The sequence below is a fragment of the Mobula hypostoma genome, chromosome 22 (assembly GCF_963921235.1).
Source record: "Mobula hypostoma chromosome 22, sMobHyp1.1, whole genome shotgun sequence".
Taxonomy (NCBI): Eukaryota; Metazoa; Chordata; class Chondrichthyes; order Myliobatiformes; family Myliobatidae; genus Mobula; species Mobula hypostoma.
The window spans coordinates 39,888,498-39,902,070 of NC_086118.1; the positions used below are offsets into that span (position 1 = coordinate 39,888,498).

At 40.4% G+C, this 13,573-nt stretch overlaps 1 protein-coding gene across 3 annotated transcripts in view; it reads left to right on the forward strand.

Annotated features, from left to right (window-relative positions):
• Positions 1 to 13,573, forward strand: part of LOC134360293 (lysosomal alpha-glucosidase-like) — a 43,939-nt gene that overhangs the window by 18,154 nt on the left and 12,212 nt on the right. For all 3 annotated transcript variants that reach the window (XM_063074483.1, XM_063074482.1, XM_063074484.1), the window contains 7 exons: positions 1,685 to 1,795; positions 4,580 to 4,693; positions 5,152 to 5,236; positions 5,411 to 5,528; positions 6,492 to 6,625; positions 8,092 to 8,243; positions 9,230 to 9,378. In XM_063074483.1, coding sequence (XP_062930553.1) covers positions 1,685 to 1,795; positions 4,580 to 4,693; positions 5,152 to 5,236; positions 5,411 to 5,528; positions 6,492 to 6,625; positions 8,092 to 8,243; positions 9,230 to 9,378 — 863 coding nt within the window. The remainder of the gene's footprint in view (positions 1 to 1,684; positions 1,796 to 4,579; positions 4,694 to 5,151; positions 5,237 to 5,410; positions 5,529 to 6,491; positions 6,626 to 8,091; positions 8,244 to 9,229; positions 9,379 to 13,573) is intronic.

Here is a 13,573-nt window from a genome sequence, read left to right on the forward strand (position 1 = left end):
TAACTGTTGTTTTTAAGCCATTCCTGTGTAGCTTTGCCTTTATGCTTGGGGTCATTGTCTTGCTGGAAAACAAATCTTTTCCCAAGTTGTCGTTCTCTGGCAGAGTGCATCAGGTTTTCCTCCAGGATTTCCTTGTATTTTGCTGCATTCATTTTACCCTCCACATTCACAAGTCTTCCAGGGCCTGCTGCAATGAAGCAGCCCCACGGCATAATGCAGCCAGCACCATGTTTCGCATTAGGGAAGGTGTGTTTTTGATGATGTGCAGTGTTTGACTGATGGCCAAAAATAACAATTTTTGTTTCATCAGACTAGAACCTTCTTCCAGCTGAATTCAGAGTCTCCCACAGGCCTTCTGGCAAACTGTAGCTGAAATTTCATGCAAGTTTTTTTTCAACAGTGGCTTTCTCTTTGCTGCTATCCCATGAAGCTGCAACTGGTGAAGCACCACAGCAACAGTTGTTGTATGCGCCGTCTGTCCGATCTCAGCCACTGAAGCTTGTAACTCCTCCAGAGTTGTCATAGGTCTTTTGGTGGCTTCCCTCACTAGTCCCCTTCTTGCATGGTCACTAAGTTTTTGAAGACAGCATGCTCTAGGTAGATTCACAGCTGTGCCATATTCTTGATAATTGACAAAACTGTACTCCAGAGAATATACAGTGGCTTAGAAATTTTATTGTATCCATTTCCTGGCTTGAGCTTTTCAATAACCTTTTTACGGAGTTGCTTGGAGTGTTCTTTTGTCTTCATTGTGTAGTTTTTGCCAGTGTACTGACTCACTAGCAGTTGGAACTTCCAGATCAGGTATATTTTACTATAATTAATTAAAACATCTTGATTGCACACAAGTCTCCAAAAACAGATCTCCATTTAACTAATGATGTACTTCTAAAACCAGTTGGCTGCACCAGTGATGATTTGGTGTGTCAAGGTAAGGTGGCGGGGGTGAATACTTATGCAATCAATTATTTTGTGTTTTTTATCTGTAATTAATTTAGATCATTTTGTTGAGATCTGTTTTCACTTTGACATGGAAGAATCATTTTCTGTTGATTGCTGTCAAAAAAAGCCAAGTTAAATCCACTGTGATTCATTGTTGTAAACCAATAAACATGAAAACTTCGGGGGTGGGGGGAGAACGCGAATACTTTTTATAGGCACTGTATGTGTGTGTGTATAGAGATAGTGAGAGAGAGTGATTACTGACAGCATTTCTACTCAAGGATTCTGATTTGATCTACAGTCTTCCCCAATGCTGCCCTTAGCTGCACCAAGAATTTGTCTGTGGGCTAAGCCATGGACTGGCCGTCCTACAGCAATGAAATATTTAAGGTGATCTTTTAGCAGCATGGCTTGTCTTTATGTGAATGTGTGTAGCTTCTTTGAGACAGATTTAGGAAAGCTGGCTTGCAGTGCTGAGATGTGGGGTTCTCGACTACAACCTGTTTGGAAGGAAGGGATAGGCCTCAGGACTGTCTGTGGCTGTTCCCTCTTTCAGCAAATTTTTCAGACCCTAGAGGCCCTCTTGTTACCTCTTCCTAGATGCTTCTTGACTCTCCCCAGCCCTGAAATTTCTCTCTGCTAACAAAGCCAATAGCAAGCAACCTTTTTGAAGCTTAATTTTAACGTCTGATATCCGACAATTTTGTTCCATGTCCTTACAGTTTTTTTCTTTTTGTTATAGGATCCTGGCATCAGCAGTTCAGAGGCACCAGGGAAATACAAACCATTTGATGATGGTGTCAAGAGAGGTGTCTTTATCAAGAATGAAACAGGTCTACCATCAATAGGGCAGGTCAGTACAGCAAAGAGAAGCTTAAATCTGGATTTTGCATTTGTTTATTATTAATAGCAAGCAAAACTATTCTGCCAAATTTTCTTTATATGGAGAAATGAAATAGTGTTTTGGAAAGACGTTGGTTAACTTAAAGTACTATTAAATGTCTTGAATGATGCCTCTTAGAATACAGTTCATTTCAAAATTTGATACATCTGTTAGAAAATATTATTAATTTCACATTGTTGGGGCAGCATAGTAATGTAGCAGTTAGCACATGGCTTTACAGCGCCAGCGATGACTGATTGGGTTCAATTCACACCACTACCTGTAAGGGGTTGGTACATTCTTCCCTTGGCTGCTTGAGGTCCCTTAGGAGTGCTCTGCTTTCCTTCCACTTACTAAAAATTTACTGTTAGGGTTAGTGAGCTGTGGGCATGCAACGTTGGTGCCGAAACCATGATAACACTTGCGGACTGCCTAGAACAATTCTTGATTTAAGTTGATGCAAACAAAGGATTTCACTGCTTGTTTCAGTATACATGTTACAAATAAAGCTTATCTCTGTTGTGTAGGACAGTCTGAAAGGATCTGAACTTCCACCGAAGCTCTGGTAATTTTCTAATTCAAATCTCAGGAGTTCCCAACTATGTTCTAAAGTATATAGTACATGATTTAGTTGGGGATCAGGTTAAAACTCTAGTTTATTTTTACTTAAAAAGAACATTAAATCCAATCAGAATCAGGTTTATTATCACCAGCATCTGTCATGAAATTTGTTAACCTATCATCAGCAGTTCAATGCAATACATAATATAGAAGAGAGAGAGAAAAAATAAATAAATAAATAAATAAATAAATCAGTTACAGTATATGTATATTGAATAGATTAAAAATCATGCAAAAGCAGAAATATTACATATTTTAAAAAAGTGAGGTCATGTTCGTGGGTTCATTGTCCATTTGGGAATCAAATGGCAAAGGGGAAGAAGCTGTTCCTGAATCACTGAGTGTGTGCCTTCAGGCTTCTGTACCTCCTACCTGATTGAAACAGTGAGAAAAGGGCATGCTCTAAGTGCTGGGGGTCCTTAATAATGGACGCTGCATTTCTGAGACACCGTTCCTTGAAGACGTCCTGGTTACTTTGTAGGCTAGTACCCAAGATGGAGCCAACTAAATTTACGATCCTTTGCAGTTTCTTTCGGTCTTGTGCAGTAGATCCCCCCACCCCATACCAGACAGTGATACATCCTGTCAGAATGCTCTCCACAGTACATGTTTAGAAGTTGTTGAGTGTTTTTGTTGACAAACCAAATCTCTTCAAACTCCTAATGAAGTGTAGTCACTGCCTTGCCATCTTTATAGCTGCGTGATATGTTGGGACCAGATTAGGTCCTCACAGATCTTGACACCCAGGAACTTGAAGCTGCTCACTCTCTCCACTTCTGAACTCTCTATGAAGATTGGTGTGTTCTCCTTCATCTTACCCTTCCTGAAGTCCACAATCAGGTCTTACATCTTACTGACGTTGAGTGCCAGGTTTTTGCTGCAACACCGCTCCAGTAGCTAGTATATCTCACTCCTGTACGCCCTCTCATCTCCATCTGAGATTCTGCCAACAATGATTGTATCATCAACAAATTTATATGTGGTATTTGAGCTATGCCTAGTCACACAGTCATGGGTATAGAGAGAGTAGAGCAGTGGGCTAAGCACACACCCCTGAGGTGCACCAGTGTTGATGGTCAGCGAGGACGAGATGTTATCGCCAATCTGCACAGATTGTGGTCTTCCAGTTAGGAAGTCGGGGATCCAATTGCAAAGGGCGGTACAGAGGGCTAGGTTCTGTAACTTATCAATCAGGATTGTGGGAATTATGGTGTTAAATGCTGAGCCATAGTCGATGAACAGCACCCTGATATGGGTGTTTGTGTTGTCCAGGTGGTCTAAGGCCGTGTGAAGACCTATTGAGATTGCATCTGCTGTTGACCTATTGTGGCAATAGGCAAATTGCAATGGGTCCAGGTCCTTGCTGAGGCAGGAGTCAGTCTAGTCATGACCAACATCTCAAAGCATTTCATCACTATAGGTGGGATTGCTACCAGGCAATAGTCATTAAGGCAGCTCACGTAATACTTAGGCACTGGTATAATTGTTGCTTTTTTGAAGCAAGTGGGAACTTCCGCCTGTAGCAGTGAGATGTTGAAAATGTCCTTGAATACTCCCACCGGTTGGTTGGCACAAGTTTTTAAGCCTTACCAGGTACTCCACCTTGCGAAGGTTTACAACAGGAATTCTGCAGATGCTGGAAATTCAAGCAACTTTGATGTATGTTGCGAAGGTTTATCCTCTTTAAAGACAGCTTAACATCGACCTCCAAGACAGAGATCACAAGGTCACTGGGTGCAACAGGGATCTTCACAGCTGCAGTTATGTTCTTTGTTTCAGAGAAGGCATTGAGTTCATCTGCTTGTGAATCAGATGACCATAAACACAGGAGATTCTGCAGACACTGTGTATTGCTCATTGGATCCAACAAAACTGTTTGGCCTTATTTGCTGTTACTGTAATGTGCAACTGTGTGTTTTTATTCATCAATATAAATAGTAATGAAGTGTAGGCGATGGACTGGAAGAGGCAGATGTAATGGGGACTACTTGTTGCTAAAATTGAAATCTAGAAATACATGCCTGTTACCTTCCTGGCTTCTCTTGCCGTCTCTGCTATCTAGACTCGATTTGAATTCACAACACTCACTTGGTCTCCAGAAACATTCAAGTTCTTCTGATCTGTTTTATTTAGGTTTGGCCTGGTCCAACAGCCTTCCCAGATTTTACAAACCCAGAAACCCTGGCCTGGTGGTATGAAAACATTAAAGAGTTTCATGATCAAGTGCCATTTGATGGGATGTGGATTGTAAGTATATGAAGAAAGCTCAAAATATAAAGTTTAAACAATTTGCAAAGTGAATAAAGTGATGTAAAATAGGCATTTTAAATGCTTTCATTCTTTGTGTTGTTCAAAATTCCATTATTCAAAATATTTACATTGCCTAAAACTGTATAATACAAGCACAGAAACAGTGCTATGTAACTGATAATGTACAGTCACATTGTTTCTAAGTCTGCTAAATTCCATATGCAGAAATGTCATTTTTTGCTGTTACATGGTGCTGTTATAATGTTGGTGCTATGCCATGGGCCCATTTCTCTTCGCCTGAAGTCCATCTATGTCTGTAATTATTTGATCTGGATGCAGAGGCAGAAACTTGCTGCCCCAGTGAAGGTGGTTTTAAGGATGTGGAGGAGTTATGTCTATGAGATCGACTGTTTTAACATTTTTGGGGGAAAAAAGTTAAATAAACTGTTTTGCAGGACATGAATGAGCCTTCCAACTTCATTAGTGGAGCAGTAAATGGTTGCCCAGATAACAATTTGGAAAACCCTCCATATGTACCAGGTAAAAGTCAATATTTTAAACTTTCACTTTTAAAGCCATTCTGCATCCTTCTTTGCAATGAAATTTGTTTGAGGTGTTGCGCGCTTTATGGTTTAATGCTTTGATTTTTACTTTTCATTGTATGTATGACTTATGTGTAAAATAATTTATTGGGTTTGGATTTGTCTGCTGCAGGTGTGAGTGGAGGATATCTAGCATATCGTACACTGTGTATGTCGGGTAAACAGTATCTCTCATCGCATTATAACCTGCACAACCTATATGGGTTAACTGAGGCTATTGCTTCCCATGAGTGAGTAACAATTGAATCATAAATTAATTAATTGTACTGAATATAGTTTCAGTAATATAAAGTAGTCAAGGGTTTTTGAACACCGCAGAAGGCAAAAGAAAATACTTTGAACTTGTTCTGCCCTTTTTAATTGCTTCAGCATACTTTGAGTGCTATTCTTCATGTATTAACTTACAAATAAATGTTGCATTAAAGCCTAGGGCCTGATCCTGATCCTGATCCCTGAGTGTGCAAAGGCAGAGTTCAAGCGTAACCTGAAAATGGCAACCAAAAGCAGAAATCTTAACTGCTATTTTTGTATTTCCCAGTCCAAGGTACCTCAATTGTACCACATATACTTCTGTTTTAGCTCAGAAGAGACCAGTAGCCACAATGTGACCTTCCTAATCTGAATGAATTTATCATTTATATAGACATTTGGATTAACAGTCAGCTGATCATCATCCAAAAGCCAGAGCCAATATTTTTCCACAGATTTCATTTTGAACCACAGTCCTTATCACTCCTTGGAGTTAGACAGGACATAAACTGTCACCCTTTTCAGACTTGTAGTAGAAAATTGTTTGAGCCTGTAGTAATTCTGGAACACTTTTTTGGTTCCTTCAGCTTTCTCCAGATTAGAGAATACCATAAGTACCAACACAGATTTAGCAGTGTATGATGTCATACCTAATTGTTCTTAAATGCTCATAATACTCTAAACTGAGTTACTGGATAGGGTTTGCATCCAGGGAGTATAAAAGCTCAAACTGCATTCCATCTCAGTGAATGGATCTTTTGCAGCAACTTTGGCAGAAGGATGCCAACAGCAAAAAGGAATATCAGATATTGCCAATGACTCTTAATAGCACATTCCCCAAGTAACTTGAATAGTGTTGAAGTGAGGAAAAAATAATGTTCTTCATTAGCAGTAGTCAATTTTTGCAAACATTAAGCTATTAATGTGTTCTCTCTTGCATTTAGTGCATTGATCAAAGTGAGAGGAAAGCGGCCTTTCATTATTTCACGGTCCACATTCCCCGGTCATGGTCACTATGCTGGACACTGGACTGGGGATATCTCAAGTAACTGGAATGACATGTACTACACTATCCCAGGTACATAAATTAATGTGGAGTTTGTTAATTGACCTGGAAGGTGAGCCTTTTTTTTCCTTCAAAGAGATTGCCTCATCCATTTCACTTTCATTTATAGAATTTTATGTACATAAATATTGGAATATCTGGCTGGCTTGTATCTGAGATTGAAAGTTGATTTTTAAACATGATACTCTGCTAACAGACCTGGCTGGTGACGTAGTGGCATCAGTGGCGGACTTCGGGACGAAAGGTCCCGAGTTCGAATCCAGCCAGCTCCCCTGCACGCTTTCCATCCGTGCTGGGTTACGAGCTGGTGATCTCTTTGGAAACTCACCCGGCAGAAGCCAATGGTAAACCACTGCTGTAACTTGCCTTCTAAGCGGTTCCCCACTACGTCAGAGAGGCATGGAGGGAAATCGTCAGCTAACCGGAGAAACTTCGGATGCGATGTACCTTTCCTTATTCTGCTCACATTCATTTTTGTTAACTTAGATTTTTCTCACTTTGCTTTCTCCATTGAGCACGTCTATAAGGAGCACTGTCGCAGGAAAACAGCATTGATCATTAACGACAACTTATCCAGGCAATGCTCTCTTCTTGCTGCTTACCATCAGGAAGGACTTACAGGAGCCTTAGGTCCTGTATCACTTGGTTCAGGAGCAGTTGTTATCCCTCAATCATCAGGCTTCTGAACCAGAGAGGATAACTTCCCTCACCCCAGCATAGGTGGAGCCACCACATGAGGAATGTGGGACGTGGCAGAGAAGGAGTGCCAGGGTCACGGGTGTAGACACACCCAGCCTTGAGACACCAGGCACAGTCATTTGATTCCAAACAATTGATTTATTGATCATTACAGAATATTGCTGTCATGCTTGCCCTGTTCCCTCCCCTCTCCCTTCCCTTTTTCCCAGCCATGATTCCCCTCTCCCTGGCCCCTCCACACTCTGTCCACAAAAGAGACTCCCATTAGAATCAGGTTGATCATCACTCACATGTATCATGAAATTTAAGATTTTTTTTTGCTGCAGCTGTACAGTGCAATACATAAAATTACTTCAGTACTGAGCAAAAGTCTTAGACACCCTAGCTCTATGTATGCGCCTAAGACTTTTGCACAGTACTGTATTCACTTTGAACTGAAATTCCATCATTCCAGCACCTTTACTGGCTGTGGGCATTTGTACCCAGGCTCTGCCTCAGCTGTTATAAGCTGGCAACTTGACATGTGCATTAAAGGAGAGTGGGTAATTCTCCCCATCTACTTCTGTAATACAAATCCCGTTGAATACATTACAAGTACACTACCAGTATATATCATACCACCGCGAAGTCAATTCATTTGATACAACCAGTAATTGTTCATAAGTTGTTTGGGATAGTCAAACTATTTTTGTTACCTGTTTTACAACAACACAGTTTAAAAATGAAAAATGGAACGTGAAACATGAAAAGTTTTTTAAAAACCTGTGTATTTTTTTTAGCAATAATGCTGTTTAACATGTATGGAGTGCCACTGGTGGGAGCAGATGTCTGTGGTTTTCGCTGGGGCACCACTGAAGAACTCTGTATACGCTGGACACAACTTGGATCCTTCTACCCTTTCATGCGGAATCATAATGACTGGAAACAGCCGGTTAGTCTTTGAGAAGAGTAAATTTCAAGTAGATATAAAGAATCCAATTTTGTTTTTATTTACTTTTAAATGTTGAGGATTAAATTGATGGACATCAGTCAACCTGTCTGACAGTTGCAGAATCTGAGAGTTACTTTCACCCGATAAAACGCATTTCTATTACATGTGAAGTCGATGATTATCACATGTTTTCTTTCATTTTGTAGCAAATTTGGTACAATAATTTCTGGCTCTTGCTCCTTCCTTTCCATTCAGGATAAAGGGTCTCAGCCTGAAACCTCCAGAGGTGCTGCCTAACTTGCTCAGTTCCTGCAGCATTTTATGTGTGTTGCTCAGGATTTCCAGCATCTGCAGAATCTCTTTGTGCTGTTTTTCAATGAAATAAAAATATTGTAACAAAGAATATTTTTGTTTGATATGTAAGTCAATTAACTTGCTAATTGAAATTTAAAAATTTCTCTTTAATGACTGGCACCTTTAAGCAGTTTTTATTATTGACAGCCAACAGTATCCGGGTCACTGTCATCTTCTAAGCTGTTAATAGTGTCTTTATGCCACAGAAGAGTGGGAAAGTGGGATTTTTGTCAGTAGGCAAAAGGTTGGTATGGATGTACTAAGCCAAAAGACCCATTTCTGTACTGTATAATTTTATGACTGTTATAAATACAAGAGATTCTATAGATGCTGGAAATCCAGAGCAACACCCACAAAATGTTGGGGACACTCAGTAGGACAGGTAGCATCTATGGAGCAGAATAAACAGCCAATGCTTTGGGCCAAGACCCTTCATCAGGACTCTATGACTATGAATGGGTCTGTTGGGATCAAATGTTTATGATTTGGTTTGATAGTGAGGCTTGAGACTCAAGACTCATGATTAGACATGTTCTTTCAAAATATCTGTGTGCCCATTTTTGGTATGAATTGATATTTTTGGAGCAGCTGATTTTTTTTTTAAAAAAAGGATTGTGTATATTGTTTTTCAGTCCCAGGAACCATACGTCTTCAGTGAATCAGCTCAATCAGCAATGCGGAAAGCTCTCTTCACCAGATACATGCTGCTCCCTTTTCTTTACACACTATTCCACAAGGCACACACTGCTGGAGAGATGGTTGTTCGGCCACTGTCATTTGAGTACGTTTTTTTTTAATGCGTGTATAATATTTTAACACAATGAAGTTGGAAAATGGGTTGAAACTAAATCTAATGGTATTTTGCCTACGGGTATGTTTTAAATGATCCAATCACGTTTTAATCCAAACGTGAACTTTTCCATGGGTTAACTCCAAAGCCAAAATTGGACCATCAGGAACCCAATATGTTCTCATTTAATCATAATCATCTGAAGCTTGGTCCTCTTAGTATACAAAGTTTTAAAAAAAATATAATTGATTTTAATAACATTGAAACTACCAGCATTTGCTGAAAATCTGACACAACTTTATACATGTTCCAAGTTGGGTTGCACTGTGCAAAATTTGCGGAAATCACTGACAATAATTTCACACTTTTCCTGCACTATGTTGAATGACTGGCTGAGTTTTAAATGTCATACTAAGTCATAATTACCTATGAAAAGTTGAACATTGTGCATTTACTCAAACTCATTAATAATATTTAATTGAAAATTATATTATACTGTCATGCAGGATGGAAGCAAATTGTTTGGTGCAGAATCTATGCCAACTATCAAGCACACACCTGCATAAAACTACATTAACCCCACTCTATTCAATCCACGCTTCTATCAGCTCCCTCCAGATTCGACCATTCATTAGGGGCAATTTGCAGTGGACTTTTGCAAGTCTTTGGTTTGTCAGAGGAAACAGGAGCACCCAGAGAAAATGCTCTTAATCACAGAGAGCAAGTGCATACCCCACAGACAGAACAGGAGTCAGAATTGAACCCAGATCACGAGTCAAAACTGCAACTCAACTAGCTGTGCGATAGTTCTACACCAAATGTTAAATACAAGTTTCTTTTAAAATTTCAGCTGCCATTTTAATATTATTGCACATTCCAAGCTTTATTTTGTTTTCTGTAAAGTATTTAAAAAGCTTAGTTAAAAGTTTTTTTTGATGTATATTTCAGAATTGTTTGGTTTTATTATCTACCCTGAATCACTGTTATTAAACTGCATAGCTTTCTGTCTGAATCAGAAAACCAGAAGTTACAGTGTAATGTAACAGAGGAAGTTGTGGTTCTAGTTGTCTTAAGCTTTGAATTCAGTAAAGGGGAAGCAGCATCCCTATGATAATGCTGGGACCGGAAGTACATAGTCATTGCCCTTGCTATAAAGTGCTCTAATTACCTGCTATCAAGTCCAACAAGTACCTCTTTTTTTCTCTAAAATGTTTCATTTGCATCTCTAAGACAAAATTCTTACAGCTGAATGTGGGGGCGTCAAGAAAGGCTAAGTGGGAATGTATGTGTAAAGAGGCATTGATATTTCCCAAATGGCTTGTGGCCGTAAATGAGCTGAATCCTCACAATTTTCAGGCTTCTTTGGAAATACTTTAAACCTTTTAATTTGTTGTAATAATTTCACTCCTCTTGATAATCATGGCTAGATCCCATGGAGAGATTCTGCCTTTAAAGAATATATGTACTGTATATTACTTGTAAGCTATGTATTTATAAGTTAGCTACCACCAGTCGTAATTTTAACAACACACACAAAATGCTGGAGGAACTTGGCAGGCCAGGCAGCATCTACAAAAAGTATAGTCTAGGTTTTGGGCCGAAGCCCTTTGGGTCCTCCAGAATAATAACTATAACAGGTTCAGTGAAAGACTGCCCAACTGGGGCATTCAACCAGGGTGCAGAAGACATCAAACTGTGCAAATACAAAAAGAATAAATAATAATAATAAATAAACAAACAAATATCAAGAACATGAGAAGAGTGAGTCCATAGCTTGTGGGAACAATTCAGTGATAGGGCGAGTAAATTTGAGTTAAGTTTGCCCTTTTGGTTCATGAGCCTGATGGTTGAGGGATAATAACTTCCTGAACCTGTTTGGAGTGAGTCCTGAAGTCCCTGTATCCTCATCCTGATGGCAGGACCAAGAAGAGAGCATGACCTGAGTGGTGGGGATCCCTGATGGTGGATGCTGCTTTCCTGCGACATTGTTCCATGTAGATTTGCTCAGTAGAGGTGAGGGCTTGACCAGTAATGGGCCGAGCCATGTCCACTACATTTTGTAGGATTTCCCATTCAAGGGTGTTAGTATTTCCATATCAAGCTGTGATGTAACCAGTCAATATACTCTCCACCACACACCTATAGAAGTTTGTTGAAGTTTTAGATGTCATGCCAAATCTTCGCAAACTCCGAAGGAAGTAGGGGCAGTGCCGTGCTTTTTTCGTGATTGCACGAAAACCTATATAATAATAACAGGGTTGTCATGAAGGGAGATTTTAATCTCCCCAATATTGATTGGCATCTCCATAGAGCAAGGGGTTTAGGTGGGGTGGAGTTTGTTAGGCGAGTTCAGAAAGGTTTCCTGACACGATATGTAGATAAGCCTACATAAGGAGAGGCTGTACTTGATCTGGTTTTGGAAAATGAACCTGGTCACGTGTCAGGTCTCTCAGTGGGAGTGCATTTTGGAGAAAGTGATCACAATTCTATCTCTTTTACCATAGCATTAGGGAGGGATAAGAGCAGACAAGTTAGGAAAACATTTAATTGGAGTAAGGGGAAATATGAAGCTGTCAGCAGGAACTTGGGAGAGCAGATGATAAATTGAGAGCAGATGTTCTCCGGGAAATGTACGGCAGAAATATGGCAAGTGTTCAGGGAATATTTGTGTGGCGTTCTGCAAAGGTACATTCTAATGAGACGGAAAGGATGGTAGGGTACAGGAACCATGGTGTACAAAGGCTGTTGAAAATCTAGTCAAGAAGGAAAGAAAAGCTTACGAAAGGTTCAAAAAACTAGGTAAGGATAAAGATGGAAATTAAAAGGCCAGCAGGAAGGAGCTTAAGAATGAAATTAGGAGAGCCAGAAGGGGCCATGAGAAGGCCTTGACGAGCAGGATTAAGGAAAACCCCAAAGCATTCTACAATTATGTGAAGAGCAAGAGGATAAGATGTGAAAGAATAGGTCCAATCAAGTGTGGCAGTGGAAATGTGTGTACGGAGGAGATAGCAGAGGTACGTAACGAATACGTTGCTTTAGTATTCACTATGGAAAATTACCTTGGCGATTGTAGGGATGACTTACAGCGAACTGAAAAGCTTGAGCACGTAGATATTAAGAAAGAGGATGTGCTGGAGCTTTTGGAAAGCATCAAGTTGGATAAGTCACCGAGACCGGACGACATATACCCCAGGCTACTGTGGGAGGCAAGGGAGGAGATTGTTAAGCCTCTTGCAAGAGAGTAGAGATAGCCCAGGAAATTATAGACCAATGAGTCTTACTTCAATGATTGGTAAGTTGATCTAGAAGATCCTGAGAGGCAGGATTTATGAACATTTGGAGAGGCATAATATGATTAGGAATAGTCAGCATGGCTTTGTCAAAGGCAGGTCGTGCCTTACGAGCCTGATTGATTTTTTTTTGAGGATGTGACTAAATGCATTGCTGAAGGTAGAGCAGTAGATGTCGTATATATGGATTTCAGCAAAACATTTGATAAGGTACCCCATGCAAGGCGTATTGAGAAAGTAAGGAGTTGTGGGATCCAAGGGGACCTTGTTTTGTGGATCCAGAACTGGCCTGCCCACAGAAGGTAAAGAGTGGTTGTAGATGGATCATATTCTGCATGGAGGTCGGTGACTAGTGGTGTGCCTCAGGGTTCTGTTCTGGGATCCCTTCTCTTCGTGATTTTTATAAATGACCTGGATGAGGAAGTGGAGGGGTGGGTTATTAAATTTGCTGATGACAAAGGTTGGGGGTGTTGTGGATAGTGTGGCGGGCCGTCGGAGATTACAGCGGGACATCAATAGGATGCAAAACTGGGCTGAGAAGTGGCAGATGGAGTTCAACCCAGATAAGTGTGAGGTGGTTCATTTTGGTAGGTCAAATATGATGGCAGAATATAGTATTAATGGTAAGACTCTTGGCAGTGTGGAGGATCAGAGGGATCTTGGGGTCTGAGTCCATAGGACACTCAGAGCTGCTGCACAGGTTGACTGTGTGGTTAAGAAGGCATACGGTGTACTGGCTTTCATCAACTGTGGGATTGAGTTCAAGAGCCGAGAGGTAATGTTACAGCTATATAGGACCCTGGTCAGATCCCACTTGGAGTACTGTGCTCAGTTCAGGTCACTTCACTACAGGAAGGTTGTGGAAACTTGTGGAAGTCACTGCTGATTTGGTTTGC